General features: G+C 40.1%; 3 protein-coding genes across 3 annotated transcripts in view; 2 read left to right on the top strand and 1 right to left on the bottom strand.

Annotated features, from left to right (window-relative positions):
- The window catches only part of ece2a (endothelin converting enzyme 2a), a 62,787-nt gene extending 61,548 nt beyond the window's left edge, over positions 1 to 1,239 (top strand). The window contains exon 4 of the mRNA XM_026312674.1: positions 349 to 1,239. Coding sequence (XP_026168459.1) covers positions 349 to 645 — 297 coding nt within the window. The 3' untranslated portion in view covers positions 646 to 1,239. The remainder of the gene's footprint in view (positions 1 to 348) is intronic.
- Positions 1,240 to 16,305: 15,066 nt separating this feature from the next.
- On the bottom strand, positions 16,306 to 19,940 carry mul2 (mitochondrial E3 ubiquitin protein ligase 2). The gene is made up of 6 exons (XM_026313517.1): positions 19,855 to 19,940; positions 18,681 to 18,834; positions 18,207 to 18,294; positions 17,982 to 18,102; positions 17,583 to 17,814; positions 16,306 to 17,456 (listed from the first exon to the last, which is right to left on the bottom strand). The coding sequence occupies exons 2-6, from the start codon at positions 18,795 to 18,797 to the stop codon at positions 16,941 to 16,943; spliced, it is 1,074 nt and encodes a 357-aa protein (XP_026169302.1). The 5' UTR covers positions 18,798 to 18,834; positions 19,855 to 19,940; the 3' UTR covers positions 16,306 to 16,940.
- Positions 19,941 to 19,981: 41 nt separating this feature from the next.
- On the top strand, positions 19,982 to 23,802 carry alg3 (ALG3 alpha-1,3- mannosyltransferase). Its single transcript, XM_026314372.1, has 9 exons — positions 19,982 to 20,174; positions 20,490 to 20,589; positions 20,692 to 20,839; positions 20,994 to 21,154; positions 21,284 to 21,404; positions 21,513 to 21,718; positions 22,060 to 22,136; positions 22,303 to 22,447; positions 22,550 to 23,802. Exons 1-9 carry the CDS (start codon positions 19,994 to 19,996, stop codon positions 22,722 to 22,724), a joined length of 1,314 nt encoding a protein of 437 aa, XP_026170157.1. The 5' UTR covers positions 19,982 to 19,993; the 3' UTR covers positions 22,725 to 23,802.
- Positions 23,803 to 23,934: the final 132 nt, after the last annotated feature.

The following is a 23,934-nucleotide window of genomic DNA, read 5'->3' as shown; positions in this document are numbered from 1 at the left end:
ATAATGTTGCAATAAAATGCAGTGGCCCTTTAAAACTCTCCAGCTTTTAACCAAGAACAAATAAATTTTATGAATTTCTATTTCAGTATTAGTTTTAAAATAGCTAAAGAAAAAGATCAGTTGATTATGGGTTATATAATACCTGAAACCTGTGCAGCTGAAGCATTTACAGCTTTTTATATCCAGTTGTCAAACATATAAATTATCCTGTCAGTTTCAAATAATTCAACAACTGACTGCTTATGTGGCAGAGGAGATTGCTGGTAATGATAGTGGTGGAGGGAATTAATAACTGTGGGTCGGGCGGTAATTTCTCAATGCTTCTTCTTCTTCTCCTCTTTCTTTCAGATTAGTCGCTGCTTGAGGCCCGGAGGACGGTTTGTCTCGGTTACCTTCGCCCAGCCCTTCTTCAGGAAACGTCTCTATGCACGCACAGAGTACAACTGGTCGATCAAGCATTACAGTTATGGTGAAGGCTTCCAATATTTTGTGTATGTAATGACCAAAGGAGAGAAACTGAGTCCAGACGATGTAGCTCTAGAAAAAAAGCTACTGGAGGACACCAAATCCCACCCTACCATAACTGCCACAACCAATGAGGATAAGGAAGACTTCCTATCTAATATTGACTTATCAGGTGACTGAATTATCAAAAGAAATGTTGTCAAAACAGCAGAAACTTCTTCTGTTAAACCAAATTTCTATCTTTCTTTTTTATAATTTTGTAGGAATGAATTACTGTGTATTTTTAATAGCAGTTGGTGCAGATGTTTATTCTTCTGTGTAGACTTGTTTTGTACTGGATTCAGTCCACCACCTGGGATCTTCTTAGAAAAGTCCAATGACATTACGTCCTGCTCTTAGGTCCAGTTATATGTAATTGTCATGGTAATCATATACAGTACACTACACTGTAAACAGACACGTTTTCTATAAATTCAATTTAGTATTGCTAAACAAGACAACGTTTATTTTCACTTAATACTTTTATAAAAAGAAAAAAGAATCAAAGTGCTTTACTACATGGTAACTCAAAACCAGCAGAATGTTTATTAGTGACCAATGAAAATGTGACATTTATTTACATGTACAGACCAGTTACAAGACCGAGATAAACCAAAGGACTCTCTATACGCAGTGGGAACAGGACAAAATGGTGGTGCCAGATTAAATTAAATGGAAGACAAAGACCTAACTACCTCATCATGGGACTACTAAAGGTTCATCTTTTAATTAAAAACAACACCTGCCAGTAAACATAATGTTTTAAACAAAAAGTCACCTACAAGTATGAAAATGAACTGGGTGATTGGGTCCCTTAGATTTACAATGACCAATGAAGGATGAGATTTGGATCAATCAGGTATTGAAACAATGCACTTGCTCCTTACAGCCAGTGTAACTGTGATTGCTGAATGATTTGAAGTCATTAACTGTGACTCATCATGGCTCCTCTCTGTGTCATAATTTTCTGTCCATGCTATTATCAGCCTCTGTTCTGGTGCAGTTCATAACAGACGGTTTTACCAGTTATAACCCAATTTAACATCCCAGTGTCCTTAACTATTCTGCCTGCCTACATATATCAGAAAGATTCAACAGTGCCTGATTCTGTAGTGCAGTGCAGGCCTGTCCGTGTTACGCCATTTGGAAGACAAACTGGCATGTCTAGACATAGTACATCACAGCAGCACTGGCCTGCATGTAAAGTCTGTGTTAATGTCTATTAATATGTCAGTCAGAGTCTTCCCTTCTGTTGGGGTGGTTTGTATCTGTCTCATGTCTACTTTAGATTCCAGACGAACGCTGCTAATGGAGATATGCAGACTCTAAACACACCTGTCAAGCGCACTGACGCTAGTGTGCGCACATACACATACAAGTAATAGCTCGCCTGTGTGGTATTTGTTGAGGAAACATGAGACGAGTCTTGCGCCTTGTGGTCTCTGCTGCTTAAATATAGACCAGAAAGGGGAGAGAGGGCCATGCGTGCAGACAGGCAAGTTGGCTGGTGACTGGAGGGGGGGACCACATTAATAAAGCAGAAATCATTTATTTTTAATTCTCCATTGAGATCTAATTACTGCCTATTTTTAAGACTTGGAAAAAAAAAAAAAGATGTGTGATTTTTCAGATGGCTCGTCTTTCTTTCCATGATCGCTGATCTAACATGGTGGTTGATTGACTAAACAGTCTTAACCACAAAGTCTGTTTTGGTTGTATCAGTTTTTCCCCAACAGGAATCGACCGTTACCGTGGTTACTGTTGCCAGGCCCGACAAAGTTTCTGAGATGTGGATACAGCGTGGCCACTCAAGACTTGCTGCCAATTTTACCACGTAGTCCCCTTCCAGCCCAAAAAGCATTTCCACACAAATGTGCATGTGCAGAGGACCACTCAACACAGAAACAGACCTTGGCTCCAGAAAAATGTCTTGGCTCTTACAATAGGTGAGCAATTTTCATTCGACTGACTAGGTGCCATTTTTGAGTATGGTCTGTGTTGTCACATGACACAAATGTTGTTTACAGTGAGACTGGGGGGAGCAACCACTTGAAATTCTTAATAAACACTGAAGAAACAACAGGTCCTTGATTTCAGATGGAGATAAAAAAAAAAAAAAACAGCCTTTTTATGTCTAGTCTGTGTTTCTTGTAGACGTTTTTAGAAAACAAACATTGTCCTGCTAAATTTTTTTGTCCTGTAACAGTGATCTGAAATAAATCTTCCCCATCTGAGGCTAAAGCTGCACATCCCATAAGAAAATAAAAATCTAAATAACAGGCTAGTGTGTAGCTGCATGTAGTCAGTCATATATTTATGAGCATCATAAGGAAAGTGCTTTGGAGATGAGGACTATACCCATCTTGTGTAAACTTCCCCAAATCCACTGAAGAGCAGTAAAGACCTGCTGATGTTACCCCAGACTCTGAGGGGCTTCCACACTACGAGGAAATTCTGTGAATGTGCAGATGGTCCTCATCTGCATTTTTTTCTTAACAAAATCTTTTCTTCTTAATGTCGATATTACTGTAGCTCCTTGCACACAACATCCACATGTGATGAAATACAAAGCCATAGTTTCTTAGGGTAGGACTGGACAATTGCTGTTGTGGGGTAAACAATTGTTAGCAGAGTAATTAAGACTTAAAGGTTGTTTCCAAACAAGAGTTTGACCATAAGGTTCATTTAGTAGCTTTTCTGGTGGTTTTTCCATGATAACTGCAAAATCTGTGAGAAATTTACAGGAAAAACTGCAACAGCTACCAAGGACCCTATGGTGCAGTTGTTTTTTTAACTACTGTTTCCAAAGCCAAGAATTAACTTTATCTTGGTGCCTTTTTATTTTGAAACAGGATTCCCAGGTAACAGAACGATGTGGCATCATTTCTTCTCTCCTGAGGTTTGGATGTTACTCAGGCCTTGATGAAACACTGTGTCTCCCTCTGTATCTCTCCCACACACACCTTTGTGTTGTCTCTGGGTAAACCCCATTGGATAGTTTTAGCTGTTATCTCGTTTCCATGGTGACAAATGGGTGCAAGACCCTTACTATCTTAACAAGAAGTTAAAAAAAAAAAAAACAGCCTGGCCCTGTCTTAAGTGGCCGTGAGTTTGATATTGACAATAGAGGCTTAGTGGGGCAGAGCATCCACACTGCAGCACTGGGACATGAAAACATTTGTTGGATTCAGAGCTTAGTGCGGATGAGTGGAGTTTGGGTTTGACCCTCCAACCTCCACCTACTCTATTTTACCTTGTTTTTCCCTCTTAGCCATACAATATGTCGAACATTAGAAGCCCTTAAATGTTTTTAGCTTCCTAACTCAGCCCGACTGATGTGCAGTGGCAGAGACCCCTACAGTGAGATTTAACTTGACTGGACCTAAAGTTATATAACCACAGAGCAGGGCACGAGCCTCATGCAGGAGAGGTTTAGTCATCATTTTTCTCAAAATCTCTTCATCTTCTGTGCAGTTTTTTGTTTCTATAGCTCATCACCAGCGTTATCAGACCGCTGAGACTATGATTTAATATAGTCTTGTGTGAGAGATAGTACAGCCAGAATTTTCTTTCCTGCTGCTTATTGTCCTCCATACTCTGTTGCCCAAGGGCAGCAACAACACAAATCTACTACATGCTCTAAGCTTTTATCTCCCCCTCTCTCTGTCAGTGGTTCTCTTGTTTTACTGACTCACTTTTATTCTCTTATTTGCTCCTCTTCTCACCAGCAACACCACTATTTGCCCTGTGTGTGTGTGTGTGCATCGACTGGCCCTGAGTGTTTTGGTAAGTGGATGCTACGTGAGGGCTCATGCAAACATCTCTGGGTTTATTCATTTCTTTTTATTTATTTCTACTTAGATGGAGAACAAATGGTGTGTCAGTGTTGGAATAGCTTACACAGTCAGTAGTGGTCAGCAGTATACAGGTTAGCAGATTAGCTCACTTGTGCTAATACTCGAGTGACCCCCACCTGGGTCACATTACAGGTTGTCGATTGTCTGGTTTGATTTTACTGTAATTTCCATAGTTTTGTGCACACTGTGTGTTGTGCTATGAGGGTTTGATTGCTTTCAGTTCAGAATAGTGGTTACCAACCTCATATAAGTGATCACGAGATGATTAAGATAGAAGAGAAGAAAAGTCTTTTACACAAAATTATGTTTACCTTTCCAACTTTTCTCTAGTTATTTCTAGTCAATATACGGTTATATCTAGTCATTTCTTCGTTAAGTACTGAGAAGGTTTATCCATTCAGGTTTCCAGTTTGAATAATAGCAGGAAATATCTTCAGCATTCTTGTTCTGTCAGACTTTGTTGTAGCAATGCTGCACCATCCCTATATCAAAATGTTATCACAACAGATAGTAATGATGGCTAAACTAGGAAAATAAAACCAAAGTTGTAACAAACTAGAATTTTTTCCTTTAACCCACAGCCTGTTTGGACAGTTGCTATAGATCAGTGTAGATAGGATCGAGGGAATCACCAGTTATTCATGTCAGTGGAAACCAATCTACATTAGATATACTGTGGACCAAAACAGAAGAAAAAAAAATGCCGCTGCTGCTTTTAGCAGAACTATAAATCTCCCTTGGGCCAGCATAATGGCATAATATACGGTATAGCAGGCTTATGTAACAGGGCGAGGAATAGTAATGGATGTCTGCTCAGGATGGGCTGAAAGTGGAATCAGATCAAAGCTCTCCATCCCCACTGCACAGACTCAGTTTGAACCCACAGCTGAGAGTTGCTCTGAGCTATGTGTGTTTGTATATTTGAGAGACCACCACAGGGGTACAATGCCACTTAACATTTACAGTGGTCTGCCAGCACTGCTGATTTAGCATTTTGTTTGTTTTGCACACACAGGCCCCTGTGTGTTTGTCATGCCTTCGTGCATGGTTACACAGTGATGGCGTGGTCTCTACAGCATGCCTGTGCACTGCCAGCAAGGTCAGCGGCAATGACCTTGGTTTGCATCTAACTCTATCTAACATCCGCCTGACCTCTGACCCCCACTGCTGCAAAATGACTTTATGCAGTAGCCTGTCAATCAGACATCCTATTTTGAATATTAAAGAAAAATGTTTTGTTTTATTTTTCACCACCAAATCCCAGTTAAAGACTATAACAGACTATAATGGTTTATGGCTGCCATGTTAGTGAATAGACAACATAGAGGATTCAAGTTGCTCCGTACAGGGTTTGAGCACCTGTGGAAGAATCTGTGTTTTAGGCAGCTCTCTGTCAACATCATCAATACAGCAGATGAGGACATTTCTTTTGGAAGAAAGCATTATATCACCAAATCCAAGTCTCTTAGTAGACAGTGGAGTTTGGCTGCACAGACCTGATTTGTTGCATAAATTTATTGCTGCTTTAGGTAGTCTGGTTAGCACTTACTGATCAACAGTGTTATCCTTTCCAAATGTGCCAGACATTTTAATTTAGGTATACCTTCTAGGTATACCATATAAATTGGATCACCAAAGCTTGAGGGAAAAAAATAAACTACAGTACTAGTTCTGCTAGTAGTACAACTTTAATGATTTATTATAAAAAAATAAAAATAAAAAAAAACATGTCTAGAGTCAGACTCATGGCAGGGACAGGGTCAGGTAGCACAGCTGACACAATTCAATATCAGCCCTAATATGTCAGTGTGGTTCCAGCTTCACAGGACTGCCTATTAGTGTGAAACGTGTAACTGTTCATGGTCTCAGACAAAAACACAAATACACACATCTGACATCCACAACAACACGATCGATCGCACTGTGTCCACTCGGTGCAGTGCTGATGTTATCAGGACAGTCAATAAGCTCACTGATTGTTACACTGATGATGCTTTGTTGATGTTCTGCTGTTAGAGTGAAGTGCAATTTAGAGTAATATAAGGATCGATGTTCATTTATTGTTGTCAGAACATGTCGCCTTTTATAGATGTGCCCTGATGGTGTAGATGTTGTCCCAAACGTTAAACAAATTAGTCATATCTGTAGTGTGATTTCCAGGAAAATTTTATAATGTGATTAAAAGGAAATTCATTTTTACTGTGGTGTTATTAATGTTGTGTAGCTTTGTGTACCACAGGTGGAAGATGAGTGATATCAGCTGACACAATTTCCTGACTGACACTGTTGGCAAACAGTGTAGTACAGTATTCGTCACCTTTTCTCCCACCTGACAGTTTCAGCTCTCTTCACAGATCCGCTGATGTAATAAAACAGTGATTCACATCGATGGACACTTAGAAAGATAGTGGAGTGGCTTAGTTGATTTGAAAAATAACACAAATTACCACTGGGGAAAAAAAATACATCCACATGCAATGTTTGGGAAGAAAATAAACACACAGAATTGCTGCCATACCAATTATTTTTATATTTATTGTCACAGAAACCTACTCAGTCAATCAGTTGTAACACCTCTATACAAAGTGTTGCATTTAAGAACGTGTGGAAAGTACCCAACTAGACGCTTGATATGGTGAATAAAAGTTGCAATGCCCAGTTTATGGGTATGGCACAGATCCACCACAGCTACTATGTCATTAAATGCTGTTCAACAGTTCTATGACAGTCAGATTCAGTGAAAAGGGCATGTCACTTGGTGACAGCCCTTTGTGATATGTTGGGCACAGGAATTAGAAACACTAATATACCAAAGCATGTGTTGTGTGCTTGCTTTTTAAGGTCTTTGTACATTTTCTGTGGTATCAGATGATGGTCCATTTGGGACACTGACCAAAGTAAATGTTTTCATGCCCGCTGTATATTTTGTGTGAGAGCCACCGTATGAGGAGACCACTGCACAGCCAGGCTTTGATAGATGGTCGTTTGGCCCGTTGTGAGTCCGCCAGGGGTGTGTGGTTTAATGGATTCACTAGTGTCATCCAGAACAGAGCTGTTCAATAGCCTAATAGATGCATCACTAGTTCTTCCTTAATCTTTAATTAAGGATCAGTATTTACTGTCACTGAGGTGATCTAGTCCAGTCCCTCACTCATGTACAAAGCTCGGCATAAATAATTAGGAGGCTGTAGGTGTAGATATGTTTGTTTGGTTTATTTTTCACTTTTAATGTGGTGATGTGATTTGCAAGTTTTTGTTTTTCTTCTTTTGAATGAAGGAGCAAGGTAACATTACCCTGATGCTGCCAAATTGTTTGTCATCTTCCACTGAACTTTTTGTAGAAAAGTGGAAAAAAGCCAAACCACAGAATGACATTAACATTTTCTTTCACCATTTATTAATTCACCAAATACAGTGAAAATGGCATCATAATATACAATGACTCATTCTTAGAATGTCATGACATTTTTGTTGCTTTTTTGCTTCATAAACTCAATGTTTCGTTATTGAAAATATTAAGGTTTCATGCACAACAAACCATATCCAGTTTCTTTAAAGTAATGGTACAAAATAAACAGAATTAAAAAACAAAAAACAAAAACTGTAATGTCCAAAGTCAGTCAAATAACAACGTGTTATTTGAGGATACTCGTAAACAGTGCAATATACTCTAAAACTGCCATTTTCTAACAAATTCATCAACGAAGCTCAAGTCACAGTATACGATTTCTTAATAATAGTTTAACATTGATGTGTGCAAAAACCCCAGACACATTCAGTTAGTCTTTAAAAAAACATCCGACCGCTGATGTAGAATGAGACCAGTCCACCAAAATTAGATTTGCGTCTGTGAAGCCAAGTCTCATTCTGTATATCCTCTCTGAAGTAGAAATATTTCTGTTGATGAATTGTAAGACGATAGACTAGCATATCATTTAAATAACAAATATTTAGATATAAAAATACAAATATGACTTTTGTTAAAAAGAAGCGTGCCAGGGAAAGAGTGGTGGCACCTGTGTTGGCACCGGAGTGAAAGTTCATGCAAACAGATGGAGGGAAAACTTGAAACTTTAGAAGACAAAACACGAATAGTTAAAAAAAAAAAAAAAAAGAAGAAGTTTCAGAAACAAATCATAAAAATCATATTCTTCCCATCAGTTTCATAACCACTGTTTTTAACGTTTACCATGTTCTCCACTTCTCTGCTGGCCTGTGCAGGTATTTGAATTTGAAGAAGAAAAAAAAGAGAAAAAAGAAAAAGATAGAGGAGGAAACAAAAAAAAAAGATATGTGCAGGTGTAAATCAGCTACATGAAGGTTCCAGTCTGGACCTTTAACTGCTGATGAGTAATGCAAGGAAAGAGAGTATAACCTGTGGTTCACCTTAATCTGTGGCCTAATGCTTGAGGGCCAAAAACAAACGGGGTTCTACTACAGAAAATATTAACATTGCACCATCCTCGGTATATATGTTTTGTTTTTTTTGTTTTGTTTTGTTTTGGTTTTTTTTTTTGTTTTGTTTTTTACACACAATGGGTCTCTTCTGTTTAGTAGACTCAAGAGTTGGTTGGTCTGTTTTAAAAAGCGTTAGCAGCAACAGGAATGCATTGGACCAGTGCTGAAAAGGACAGCTCCCTTGAATGCACCGTCGCTGACTGGATCAACAAAGCAAAGCGTAAAAGTAGGAAGAGGAGGGAGAGTAAGGGAGGGAGGAGGGAGGGAAGGGGCTTGTCTGAGAGCTTAGCCTACCTACTGTACAACTTATTGAAATGGGGCTGGGATTTAGCTTCAGCCTCCACTTGCCAGTATTTTGTTTCTTACAGCGCTTTTGGAAAGGAAAAAGAAAAGAGAGAGATGGTCGTGAAGTAATGACAAGTTCATCCATCATTAAAGTCAGCAGAGGTTGAGATACAGAGCAGTGTCCGCCATCTCAACATCTTGCCGCGCAGCAGTAGTTAAAATCGGGATTCGTTTGGAGAATTGCCAGCAATCCCATGATAAATCTTGGTCTTTTCCCAGAGTCTATCTCTCCTTCTCATTCCCTCTTCATTGCCTCTCCTCCTTATTTCTCTTGCTTTTACCCCCTTTTTTTCCATTTCTTCTCATCATCCCATCCTCGCTTCGTGCCGTCGTTTTCTCCTGCAATCCTCGAACATGCACAGCCGACAAGTGCTTCAAATCGGTGATCAAAATTAAAAAGTCTGCAAGGCATCGTTCATGTTTAAACGCCGGGTGAAGACTTGTCTGTCATCCCCTTCAGAACCTCGTCTATTCGGTCGTCCTCGATGACCACTGCGGAGACAAAAGTGCAAGAGGATGTTTACTAAGACCTGACAGCTGGGGGTACATCAGATTTCTGTAGTATTTCCACAGGGACGCGCTTAGTACGGATTTTATTAGAAGTTGTGCTGTTTTTTCTATAGATTAGACTGGCAGGCGTATGGCGCATTAAATAACCAAAGCAAATGAGAGAAAATATGACTGTAGTGCAACTGCAGCTGAATAAATAAATAAATAAATAAACATTACTGCAAATCCCCAATCTGGCCGTACGCGCACTTTGCGCACTCCTTCCCGTTTATCCCTATTGTTTGATGGGTGCAACATGGGGTGTGTCCTAGTGTGGAGATCATTCCTGGTGCATGTATGTAAACTATTAAGTCCAGTGGTCTGTTAGATTAAAGATGTACTGAATAATCAAGGTACTGCACAATAAGTTATAGCGGTACATGTCAAATTAAAATCACATGTAGTCCCTGACTGCTGTACAAGCTCATAGTGCACTTTTATCGTTTCATAGCACATGAACAAATCTGACCTGAGTTACAGTCACAGCGTCCCTGAGTGTAAACAGTTTATTTAACTGTCCTTTACCTCGCTTGGCTCTGCCGATCTGTCCCAGCTTTGGGGGTCTTTTCGCCTGCGACCCTGCGAAAAAGGCGCTTGTGTCCTGCAGTCCGCAGCTAAAGGACATCTGGCTGACCTCGCTGTCCGCCCCATAGCCGCTCATTTTCCCCTCATTGTATGGCAGCACCTCGGACATTGTGGCAAGAAGGAGAAGGATCACCAGCGTGTGGGGTTTGTATCTTATTTTCTTTAAGGAAAAGTAGAGAAACGTCTTCCTCGGTGGCTTTGTGTTGAATAAAGATGTAGATCCCTTTTTGTGCAAGTTTGCAGCGCCCGGTGTCCTGCTGGGATCCTTTCTGAGTCTCAGCGTCACGGCGCCGCTGTGGTCTCTCTGGGGTCTCTGGACGTGTTGCAGCTGCAGGGAGAGACGGTTTGGGAGACGCAGAGAGGGAGCTGTGCTCGCCTGTGTTGCTGGCTGATGTCTGGTGAGGGAAGTGGGAGATCCCGGGATCATAAAGGAAACCCAGGCAGAACGGTGAAGTCATCCATCCGGGTTTGAGTGTGCGTGTGTGTGTGTGTGTGTGTGTGTGTGTGTGTGTGTGGCAGGACACTGAGTGGAAGAAGAGCAAGAGCGCCCTCAACAGGTGGGAAAAGAAACTGTTCAATGATGAAGCAGGTTGGAGGCTCGTAGTCTTTTCTTGAGGATATGTGAGTAAGTTTCACTGTTACATAAAACATCATGTGTCTAGTCAAACCGAAGCCCACCTTAGCTTTAAATTTCCCTTTGTACTACAGAAATCTCCATATCATCTCGTCCAGGATTATTAACATATTTCACAATGGATCATTACTCGCCTCCCTGTACTTCCATTAGTATCAAACTCTTTCTTTGCTTATTGTAGTAGTAGTGAGTAACAAGGTACTTTAACTAAAACATTATGATCTAATTTTAAAGTACTTGTATTGCTTGAGTATTTCCTATTTTACAACATTTCCAAGAACGATTAGACTATTGCAGTTCTTACCCCTTTATGTGTCATATAGATGTAGTGTTATAGACTTAACAATGCTGGTTACAAGATGTAAATGTTTGTGTGAAAATGTAAATGATAATAATCCAGAAAATGTATAAATATATAGCAAATGATTACAAACATGAGGGATAGTGGATACATTGGCTGTCACTTTAAAGCAAAAGTGTTTGCTCTTAAGTGTTTGGTTTGTCCATTCTGGGCTACTGCAGAAACATGGCAGCACAACATGGCTGCTTCCATGAAAGTAGACCCACTTCCTATGTAGCTTTAAGAGGCTCATAGTAAGATTAAGAAAATGCAACAGATGGTATTTTTCAGTGTTTACATACAAATACTATATTCCATTTCTCCTAATAGATCACTCTAAATATTACACATTGTACCTTTAAGGAAAAATTTAAATGTCAAATTTGTAAATATTTTTACTGTGGTTTTATTTAAGTAAATGATCAGTTAAGATACAGTTGCAAGGTGATACTGGAAAGACTGTTTGGATTTCCTGTGTGGATAAGATGATATGAGGCAGCTGCAGAGTCAAAGTGAAGTGAGGTCCTGCCTGCCGGATGTCTCCCCACACAAACATGGGCCATATAACCCCATGGGCCATATAAAAACATTTCTCTTAACCACCACTTCACCAAGAAAACCTGCAGCCAACATCTTTAAAGGCAGACATAACCCAAAAGTCTTTCCATGCATGCCAGAAAACAGGCACAGGGACTTAAATAAGAATGCTGCTACTTGCAAAATGCAATCAAGATCCACACAGGCAACTGTAACTGCATCTTCAGCCAATTAGGATCAGTATCAGAGATTATAAATCTGCATCTTCTTATCATGACTCACAAAGTCCTTCCAGCCCAGCTGACTGCAGCGTCCAGCTCCAGCAGGGTTCAAACAAAGGCCACAGATTTCACATGAAAAATGGGACCTGCTGCTCCACATGGTGCCAGGTGCTGCTTCATGTTCACTATTTTGGGTAGAAACATGCATGTGTCACTCCTCTATCATGCATCTTCCCCTTATAATCACATGCTTCACTCACTCATACATAATGTTGAACCCAGCACACTTAAGTGCAAAGACTCCTCATTTGGTTCGTCTCTATTCAGTTCAGCAATCTTTATCTTTTCACATGCTGTGATTGCTCCCCCTGTGCTCCCTTCTTTGTCTTTCTCCTTTTTTGCCTCTTTAGCAGGCAGCAGTTCTTAATGATCCGGCTCACTCAATCAGTCTCACCATCACTGACAAGGACACCCACCCTCAAGAAATGTGTGGGGGTGTGTGCTCTTGAAGCGCTGCCTCCAATTACAAATGAATCACCATGCTGAGTCACTCACCCCCTCCCCATCTCTCCCCTTGAGCAGACCAAGCTCTGCTGAATTTACACACAAACACACACACACATGGTGTGTACACACTATGTTCCTCCTCGAGGAAAACTAGCTGAAGAAAAACACCAATAACAAGCCTAGAGCTTAAGGCCAAGATCAGTTCCCTGAGAAACAGCTCTTAGGATTTGTGTATTTGTGTGTATTTGTGTGTGTGTGTGAGTGTGTGTGAGTGAGAGAGCGAGAGAGAGAGAGAGTAGACAGCTTATATATTTCAGGAAACTAAAATTGTAAATGAGAAGACAATAGGATGAGAGGCACACAGCATCTGTAGTCATGGACCTAATGAAAATACAGTATGAATCTCCTTCTCTCATCATGAAGATTAATGCTGTTTGTTTTCCTGCATAAACATCCTCCAATAGATTGTGGGAACATTGGCAGAGCTCCTGCCCTTGGATCAGTGAGCACACAGCTGAGATAGAAATGCTCACAGCTGTAGTCTGCAGCATATTGAGGCTACACAGACGCAGCAGCACGCTCCACCTCCTGCCCCTTATTCAAATGAGAGTGCTCTAATCTTAGATGAATCAGTCATGTTGCTCCATGCCATGCTGGTGAAATCGATAAGTGATAGTATAGTTACATCTGTCACCAAATTCATTCCTAAAGGTCAATTTCTACATTTATTTGTGTCACTATAAAGGTAGGGCAGTTATGAGACAGTAAAATGTTGCTTTTACTAAAAACTGTACTTTAGAACAGTTTTGAGGTCATGGTAGTTTACACTTAGTGATCTTTTATTCTTGTGCTCCACTACATTTTGGAGGAAAAATATACTTACTCAACTAACTTTCATTTTACAGTTAAAGTATTATTCAGATTGAGATTTTACTTCATAAAAAAATATATGGTTGTTTTACAAAATATGCTGGGATGGGTGGTTTAAAATGTGTGCAAAGCAAAATATCTGTACTTGTAGTACTGTGTGGCCCTGTGATAGATTGGTGACCTGTCCAGGGTGTACCCCTGCCTTTCACCTAAAGAGAGCTGGGATAGGCTCCTGCTTTTATAGTGTCTTAAACCAAAAATAATCTGTTCTTTCAGTTCAAACAAAGAAATATTTTCAATTTGTTTTATTTAAAGCTGAAACTATTAGTATTTTCATATTATGTATAATATGAAAGGTGGCATACCAGCAAACAAACAGATTTATGACTCGATAAATGCAGTTCCCAGAGCATTTTAATGTCTTTCGGCTTGTTGTTTTGATTTTCCAGCTTTCATCAGCTTAATGATAGGCCTCGAGAGGCAGCATTTTGAGTAAAAAAGCTCTAAAAAAAACACCAAACAACAGACAAAACTAGTGACTATTTGGCCAACATTGTGTAGCTTTTAGCAGCAGTCAAATCTTTCTCTCTCTCCTTAGGAAGGAGGCGCTCGGTTTGTTGATGAGAGGAGAAGCATTGCAGTCACACTGCTGTCAGAAAGTAGGTCACCTATCCCACGTTTCACTGCATGTCCGAAGCAAAAAAGCAGATGGGTGACAGTGGTAATTGGCATTAGGGACGATAGCACGCTGTGATAGCTCTCTCTCCAGAGATAATGCATCTCTACCTTTCCCCCTGCTGTTTGTTGGATTGCCTATTAATGCCCAGGTCACAGTATGAAGAAGCTCAATGATTTATCACAACTTTCTCTGCAGAACTGGAATCATAGTATGTCATTTTTATTTAACACTATAATTTGCAGAAGTTTTTAAAGGCCATTCTAAGATTAAGAAAATACAACCCTAAACCTATTTTCCATCGATTACACACTAATCTCCACATATTTATGTATAGTATATTCCATTTCTGCTAATACAGTCCCTCTAAATATTACCCATGTATCTTTAAAACCATCCAAACCGTTGAGATATTTCACAAACCGTCAAAAATGTCAACCTAATCATGGCACTAGAGGAAACAGATAACCAAAATCAGAGTCAATAAGAGTGAATCTCTGGAGACCACAGATATATCTAGTAAATTTAATGGTAATCCATCAAAATGTGGTGTGGGCAAACTGATGCCACTGCCATCTTTAATTTAAAAATATCATTGATAATATCAGAAGTCATAATATTATCTATCATGACAATTTTAGGCAAGCTAATGCTGCCAATCAATCTCTGTATTTTAATTTTTAAAAAAAGGTTTCACCTAACTTAACCACCGTTTGTGCCCTCATCATCACAAATCGGGGTCTGCACCCGTGAAGCACAGCCAATGAGAATAATGAAATCAGCTCAGTTGTTTGTCAGCTATCAGAATGGATTAAACAGGATCTCATGGTGAACATTAATTACATATGACTTGGAAATCATCCACTAGAATCCATGTCTTCCCCCAGTGTCAGCCAGCACAGTATGTGTTTCACTATCTCAAGTGCAGTAAGATGGACACCTAGTGGTTGAAGCAGGAATCTCTCATCAGAATTAAGACAGACTTAAATAGGCAGTGCTTGGTCTATTTTCACAAAGTAATAGCAACAATTACCAAAGACAGTAAGAACATATGGGAAAATCATTCCTTATTTAAATTTTTAGAATCATATCAATAGATGTTAGCATTGTTGCCTCACAGCAAAGAAAAAGTTGTGGGTTCAAATCCCATTCAACCCAGGGGTCTGTCTGTGTGGACTATTCTCACCATGTCTGTTTGGGTTTTCTCCGGGTGCTCCAGTTTCCTCCCACAGTTCAAAGGCATGCAGGTTGTCGTTAGGTTAATTGGTGATTCTAAATGGTTCATAGGTGTGAATGTAAGTGTGAATGTCAGCCCTGTGATAGACTGATGATCTTTCTCAATCACCCTAAAACAGGAATGAACAGATCAAATGCTACTGTTTATATTGACGTGCTGCATAGGTCTGCCAGTGCTGCAGTAACTCGAAGATACAGCTGCTCTCCTGCAAAGAACCTGTGAAGAATTCGTCAAAGTGAGTCCTTGTGACCGCTGAGGGAGATTTATGTGATTCTACGTCTGCCACCTGCTCCATTTTCACCCCCACTCAGGGCCAAAGCCCCATTCTTCACCTTGCACCACCCTTTCTGTGCTACTGCTGAAAAAAAATATCTGAAGGTGGCTTTTCATCTGCCATTTTGTAAATATTCTCACTGCTTGTTAGAGATGACAGAAATAGGAGGCTTGATGACTCACTACTCGAGGCTTTTCAGACACCAGGTGCTGTCAACAAGCATTTGTGCTCATGGAAAATTTTTTAAAACTCATAAATTTATATTATCTTGAGAGTCCTGTAAAACACGTGTATCTTTTCAGACATGAACTCCTTTCCCAATGCTTGAGAAGAGCAGCAGCCATTTGACGTAACAGCTGTTATTCACGTGTCTGTGAATCATTCAGAGACATGCAGAACACTAAATCTTGAGTCTTGTAAGATGTTTACATCCCAATTGAGCCTAATACATTATTGCCTGGTAGTCTCACACCAATGTGTTTTAGTGTTAGGTGCATCTGCCTGCTTCTGTGTTATTGATGCAGATGTTTTGGACTCTTTTTTTTTTTTTTTTGGATAACCAGGGATGTTCAAAAATCAAAAAACATTTGGTTTGAATAATAAAATTTGTAACGGTTATACCTTTGAAACATCTGTATTTTTTTTAATTTAAATTTTGAATTCTGACAGTAAAATTCTAACAGAGCATGCATTCCAATAAAATTGATGGCTTCAAACTGGACAGCTTTCAAAAACGTTGATGTAGACATGTTTTTATAGCCTCTGTGTACTTCAAAAACTACTGCCTCCGTTACCCATGGTGCAACTAATTCACTGATAGTTCAGTCTCCATCCATACTGATAGTCAGACATACACTGCACAAATGATTTAAATAGTGATTCTTTACTATTTTTTTTTTTTCAACAAACACTTTACACACTTACCTGTCTGAAGTGCACTAATTACACTTTAACAATGATCTTTGCTTTGGCACTAGATGTGTGCTGCAGTAACATCCAGTGACTCAAATACATTAACAAATGCTTAGCAGTTCAATCACTCTGAGACAACAGCAGCCATGTAAATAACCAAAATAAGGCACATGTAAGAAACTGTTTTCCCACTTACTTCATTTCTCCTGCATTTCCCTTACTTAATTTTAGATAAAAGTGCTTTATCGAAACGCTGTCGTTCAATTTTTTTTAATACATACAGTATGTTCTCCAAAGAAATTATCATTACTTGTTATTATCATCGCCCTTTCTTAGGCGTACATGTAAGTGCAGCAGTTTAGACCTTAGAGGTGTAAAGCTGGTACAGTTTTATGGTGGCTGAGTTCCACTGAGGTCATGTGGTCATGTGTTTGTCAGACATGGTAGAGCGGTACTACTCTCCTGATGTTCTGTCTACAAATGGGGCATCGCCGCTGTGGAAGAGCCTGGTAGCAGTTGTGGCAGCAGCACACGTGCCCACAATCCAATAAAATGCAGTTACGGGGCTGACTGAGGCAAATCACACAAGCATTTTCTATTTGAACATCCGCACTGTCCTGCAGGGCCTCGGGAGCCGTTCCAGCAAGACGTGCTCTTAGGGCTTCAGCTTGCAGTCTCTCAAATTCCCTCCTCTCCTTCTCCCGCTCCGAGCGAATTTTTAGGTGGCGGTAGTAGCGTCTACCAACCCAGAGAAGTACCACTACCCCGGCCAAAGCAAAGCCAGTGGCCAGCACCTTCCACCAAACAGCGTTGCTCTCTTGATCTCCTCGCAAGGTCTCAAAGTCTGTGATGCTCAAAAAGTATTGTGAACCATTAGAGGGTGGTCGAAGGTTCAGGCTGCCATCTCTGTCCATTATCAACTCACCTACACCTGTCAGAGATGCACCAACCTAGAAAAAGAAGGAAACTTTTGTATAATGTATCATCAGGAGCAAGATTTTCTCCTAGAGCTTAGCAAAAAATATACTTTGTCAACTGACAATGACTTAATTACTAAGTTATCAATATTTACTGACTTTGAGCATTTCCTCAATCTCCAGTTGGCCTTTAAGTTTCTCCCCACTTAGGAATTGTCCTACGATGTCACCCAAGCCATAATTGACCTGGTGAAACTTCTCATGGGTCATCTCCATGTACACTCCAGAGGCCTGCAGGGGGCACAGGACTTTTACAGCAGTCTCGTCTGATCCCACTAACACAAAGGGCACTGCATTTACTCTTTCGTGCAAGACTCGCTCACTGTCCATCCTGCGTCAAGTAGAGAGAGGAACGATGGCTCTTTTTAGTCAACACACATGATGATACAGGCAAAATAACCAAAACTTCAGAGTTACCTCCATTGTGTCATGTTTATTAAACACAGGTTTTGTGGAACATTTCTCAAACACATATTTATCTTTTGTTTCAGTTCTCACCATGTGCGTGAAAGGCTGTTCCACAACAGCCTGTGTTCTCTCAACATAAATTTTTGCAACACTCCGACAATTTCTTTTTGGAAATGACTCGTCAGAGGCTCACCGACTGGTCGCACAGCACCTACATATAGGAGGACACAAAGATTAAGGGGTAAAAACGGTATACGCATCTCTCAGTGAAGAAATATGGATCAACACTGTATTAGAAATAGAGACCCCGGTTACCTTCAATGACAGCATATTGTAGACATGCTCCTGGAGTAACTTTCAAAATGTTTTTGAGATTTCCATCTATGATCAAGTGTGGAGCATCCTGACAACATGAGACATGGATTGTTTTTATATGCAGTACACATACTGTACTGTAGTACAGACCTCAGGCTATACGATATTGCACAGTGCTTTCACAGCCTTTTTATTTTTGTCCAGCTTATGCTTGTTTGGTTTTAATTTTTACAAAGTCTCCTCCTTTAGCCCTTTAAAATGTTAAAAATACTCTGTGGTGAAGGGTTGCAGGTTGTTTTAATTTGCTGGAAGCAAGCAGTATGTGAAAGCTAAAGGCTGTTTACATGGTTTCACAATTAATCCTCTTAATACCCAAGGCTTAAACAGAATGAAAAACAGAAAAGTTAAATCTATAAAATATAACAATATAAATTAATGTCAAATTAGGTTAATCAGATATGAGCCATAACTAACATCAAGTTTATCTACTGTTGTCCGGCTCTTCCTATACAGGTAATAGCAGATGCCCGAGAGAGCAAGGCTGGACCCAAGACACAGAGCCTCTGTAATGCTCAGAGGAAATCCATCCATTTCCTCTGGCTCTCCTTTTGCTGCCCTGGGAGCGGACCTGCATAAACATGACATGTAAGAAAGTCAGTAAGTCAACTCTTTGTTTCACTACAAGCCTACAGCTGCAGGTTTCACCCTGACTTTGGCATGCTTTGATTTATTTACTGTGTTCATGGAACTAAGTATTGATCAGTCTGCAACCACAGTGCTTCACTCTACCATAAAAGCCTGATTTATGGAGCGGTGCTTAGATGGTCGATCTCTGCAGAGTCAGCTCTGACTGACTGTTGGGTTCTTTGTCACATCCCTCATGAAGGGCTTTCTTACCTGTTTACTCAGTTTAGCTGGACAGAAAGTCCTTTCACAATTATTGAGGCTGCTCTCCACATGGGAAGACTGAAGCCTTTGGTAATTGTTTTATACCCTTGCCCTTATCTATGCACCACCATTGCTTAGGTTAACAGAGAGTTTCTTGGACTTCATGGTTTGGTTTTTGTCTAAACTATCAGATTCATCTTGCAGCAGTTGGGCTTCAACCTAGTTCTTGTCACATCTAAAGCAAAACGAAAGCAAACATAACCACAGTGTCACAGCAACGGGTCTGTTGTAAATGTCCCATTTCTTACTTGAATAGAATTTGAAACAAAACATGTTTGACTTGTTTCATTATGGTTTACTGTATGCAGATTGTTGCAAAAATTCATATCAATTTTTCTTTAAATCTAAATAAAATGTTAAATCACAATAAAGTGTGTGTTGACATAAAAGTGAAATCTTAGCATTTAAGGTCTTGGCAAAGCAGTAACCACAAGTTAAAGAAAACAGCACTGTCACGTTAGATGGACAATAACATGGTGAGAGTCTGTGTTCTGCCAAGGTAACCTGTTCAAGTGACGTTATTTTCTTTAAAATATTGGGGAGCTAAAGTTAGCTGCTAGCCAGCTAATACTGCTAGGGCAGCACCAGTAGTGAGCTGTAAACGATTTTCTTACAACCTAACGCTATTTCATCACAAAAATAACAATAATTAAAACATATACGTACGACGTGTAGTGACGCTTTATTTGTATTTTTTTACCTGGCAGAGAAAAGAAACGTCGGAAGTTTAATTTCGATTCAAATGTTGTCCATGTCACGTGACGTAGTGAGGAAAATCTTGTGTCACGTGACAAGGCCGGCGCATGTCATTTACGGCCTCTCTCCACGTCATCGTCGAGATGGCAGGAGGTGTGCGGAGAAAGTCTCCGGGTTCTTCGTCCCCGCTATGGGGGAGACTTCACACATTGTGGCAGGACAAGCATTTGGTTCTGTTCAAGACGGACTACACGTTACTGGTCGTGTCGGTTCTGTGGTTCCTGGAGATCGGAATAAACGTGTGGGTGATACAAAAAGTAGCGTGTAAGTAGTTGTGCTGCTAGCTAGCTCGCTAGTGCCCTGTGTCGTTTTTCGAACGGGTCTTGGCGCTAAGAAGCTAGCGTTAGCAAACCCACTCACTTGTGCGTCGTTGTGCACAATGTGAAGGCTTTGGGATTTTAAGTGTCAAATAATAATTTGTAGAAAACCACTTGGTATTCAGAGATGGTCTGATGAACGTTTGGCTTTATTGTGTAGACAAGCGTGATTAAATTGTAAAGAAGAAAGTAATGGGATCATGCTCATAATAAAAACCTTCCGCTGTGAATAATGGGAAGTGATTCATGCTCTTTACTGCAGACACCGAGATAGATTGGAAAGCTTACATGGATGAAGTAGAGGGTGTCATCAATGGTACCTATGACTACACCCAGCTTAAAGGAGACACAGGACCCTTGGTGTGAGTTTGCATTGTTGCATCTCTCCACATTGTTTTGTTCAGTATTGTTTTCAGTGCAAGTTTTTTCTTTCTGTAATATAACTTAATACCTTACTGTTGCAGGTACCCGGCCGGCTTTGTCTACATCTTCACAGCTCTCTACTACATCACCAGCCATGGGGTGAACATCCGCTTGGGCCAGTACATTTTTGCAGTTTTCTACCTCATCAACCTGCTGTTAGTTTTCAGGATATATTACCGCACCAAGAAGGTGAGTTTATGGTTATGTGTATCTTGATTTACCATGCAGTTTTCAAAATGTTTAGATTATTTTATTTGGTTTATTATGCACTCATTAGTTTTTTAGAATGTGCCTTTTCTCTGTGCATTTTGTAATAGTAATTGCTGATTGTTAATGTGTCCAGGTTCCCCCCTATGTGTTCTTCTTTGTGTGTTGTGCTTCCTATCGGATCCACTCCATCTTTGTGCTGCGTCTCTTCAATGACCCAGTGGCTATGATGCTGCTGTTTGCCGCTGTCAATCTCTTCATAGATGGGCACTGGACTCTTGGCTGTGGCGTTTATAGGCAAGTGTGGACTCCTTCTTGCAGCTTACAATGTTCTCTTTGTGAATGTCTATGCACCATCATTGTGAATTTTTGTCTGTGTGTGTGACATGATGAAATTACAAGTCACTATTTGTCTCTTTCTGACAGTTTAGCAGTGTCTGTGAAAATGAACGTGCTTCTTTTTGCTCCTGGACTACTTTTCCTCCTCCTGTCTGAGTTTGGTCTAATCAGGACAATCCCCAGACTTTCTCTGTGTGCAGGCATACAGGTAAATATTTCCTATAACACAAAATGAGGCATTATTTTATATTAGTGTGGTGTAGAAATGCTCTGTATTTTCAAAGATCATCTCAAAATTGGTCTTTGTCTCCCGCAGCTTTTGCTGGGCCTCCCGTTCCTCCTGGAGAACCCTATTGGTTATGTGACCCGGGCTTTTGATCTTGGCCGTCAGTTTATGTTCAAGTGGACGGTCAACTGGCGTTTCCTTCCAGAATGGCTCTTCTTGAATCGCTACTTCCATTTACTGCTGCTGGCTGGCCACCTACTCACACTGCTGTTCTTTGCTTTCCGCCATTGGAAGAGGTGACAGACTTTCTTTGTGCCTGGCAGCATTATGGTTAGATATGAGCTGGAATAAATCAGGTTAAAATTGTTCCACCACACCACTGGCGCATTGTGTGAGAAGTGGGGTACACCTCAGACAGATCGCTGGTCTGTCACAAGGCTGACACACAGAGTCAAATATTCACGCTCTTATTCATACATAACCCTTGAGGAAACCCACACAAGCACAGGGAGAACATAAACACTAAACCCAAATGCTCTAGTCAGCAGCTAGACTTGAACACAGACTCATAATTTGTGCTCTGTTATTTTGACATTCTCAACTTTTTTGTATAAACTGGTTCCTTTTTTGTTTTCAGGCCAGGAGGAAGCATCTTTGAACTCCTTAAGGAACCAGGAAAGAGGAAAATCCCCGCTCAGAAAAGCACTGTTGATCATATCCTTCAGTTCTATTTGAAACACTATCTGTAGAATAATATTTCTCACAGAAAACATTAGGACTGTCGCCATATTACTTCTACAGCTACTGTAGATGTCAAAGCTCCCTGCATGGTATTGTCCAGGCAGAAAATATATAGAGATATTCCTTAACAGAAGATCACAGATAGTGCTGATACTTTTCACCTCTAACTTTATTGGTATGTGCTTCAGTCGTTCTTTGCACTACCAGTTCTATGTCTGGTACTTCCACACACTACCTTACCTGCTCTGGAGTGGAGGAGTCAAGAAGCTGGCCCACCTGCTCAGGTAAGAGGAACACTAGAATACAAGTTTTATACCTAAAAGCAGAGAAGATCACTGAGCACTCAGTCACATGTTTATGCTTTATGGTTTCAACCTTGTGTCCAGGGTCCTGATCCTGGGACTGATTGAGCTTTCATGGAACACCTACCCCTCTACTAACAGCAGCTCAGCCGCCCTCCATGTCTGCCACTTCATGATTCTCCTGTGTCTGTGGCTGGCTCCGCTGCAGCCTCCAGTCCCAGCGGAAACACATACACCTGTCAAGGACAAACGCCAATGAGCCAGAGCCTGATCAGATCAGATCACGCATCAGATTCAGCCTAATCAGCCTCCATCCTACTGCTCTGTTAGACCACCGGTGCAAAGGGAGGTCATTGGGATAGACTGTTTACACGTAAATAAAAGGAGCCATTTGGTGCTTCTCATCTCAACTCACTGCTTAAAGTGAAGGAAGCTAATATATGTGTGGGTGCAGGCTGCGGACTGATTCCACATGGCGAAGTGGCGTGTAGTAATTCCTCGCAGTTGAAAAGGTCAGAAGAGAAAGAAAATATGGATTCTCAGGTTTCATTTTCAAATAAATAATCAGAATAGTGCTAGGAGGAAATTGCCAATGTTATTTTGTGTGGAAAGAATTTGTTACATAGGCTACATTTCTGCTTATAATGTTAAAACTATCCATAACTACTCAGTTGTATTATAAAATCTGAGTATTAAAGAATGTAATTACTATCCAAGAGAATTTGATCTTAAAGCTTAAAATTAATTATATATTAAGCAGCAGTTTGTAAGTATTTGCACTTGCCAAAGTAGTTGCAGTATTCTCAGTACATCAAAACTCTTTTCCAGTTGTTATATAATTTTACACAAATGTCTGAAACTAAGCTGTAGACAATCATGACTATTTGTCTTATCCGATTTGATCAAAGTGATTGTGAGTGGCTCGCTACACTCATCAGGACGTAAGCAGAGCTAATGTGAAAAATATGCAGTAGACTGAAGGAGCAGAACTGTGACATTTTATATTAAACCCAGATGCCACTTAACCTTTATGCTCTTTATGATCTTCCTCTTGTTTTTACACATATATTGTTACAAATTACAACAAATGGTTAAACTCCTTTTTTATTTGCCATCAATTTCATTATTGAAAGTAATCTTTCATTAGTATAGCAAATAATCATTATGACAATTGACATCATTCGCATTTAATACTTTCTTTGATTATGCATTTGACAAAGTAATAATATACTGACTACAACATGAAATGTAGACAACAGAAGCCCATTCAGTTGGTCAAGGCATTCTTGTGATTGCATAAAGCTTATTTATAATAAAAGGCCACTTGGTTGAATTTATATAGAGGGAGGTTTTTTCCACATAAATACTTAACAGTAAGTTTTCATGTGCAACTTAATATTAAAGTGAACTTGGCACTAGGTTATGGTATTGACTAACCCTGAAGATCATTTTTCCATGTAAAGGTGGTG

Source organism: Mastacembelus armatus, chromosome 17, assembly GCF_900324485.2.
Source record: "Mastacembelus armatus chromosome 17, fMasArm1.2, whole genome shotgun sequence".
Lineage (NCBI taxonomy): Eukaryota > Metazoa > Chordata > Actinopteri > Synbranchiformes > Mastacembelidae > Mastacembelus > Mastacembelus armatus.
This window is presented reverse-complemented; position numbering and strand designations above follow the sequence as displayed.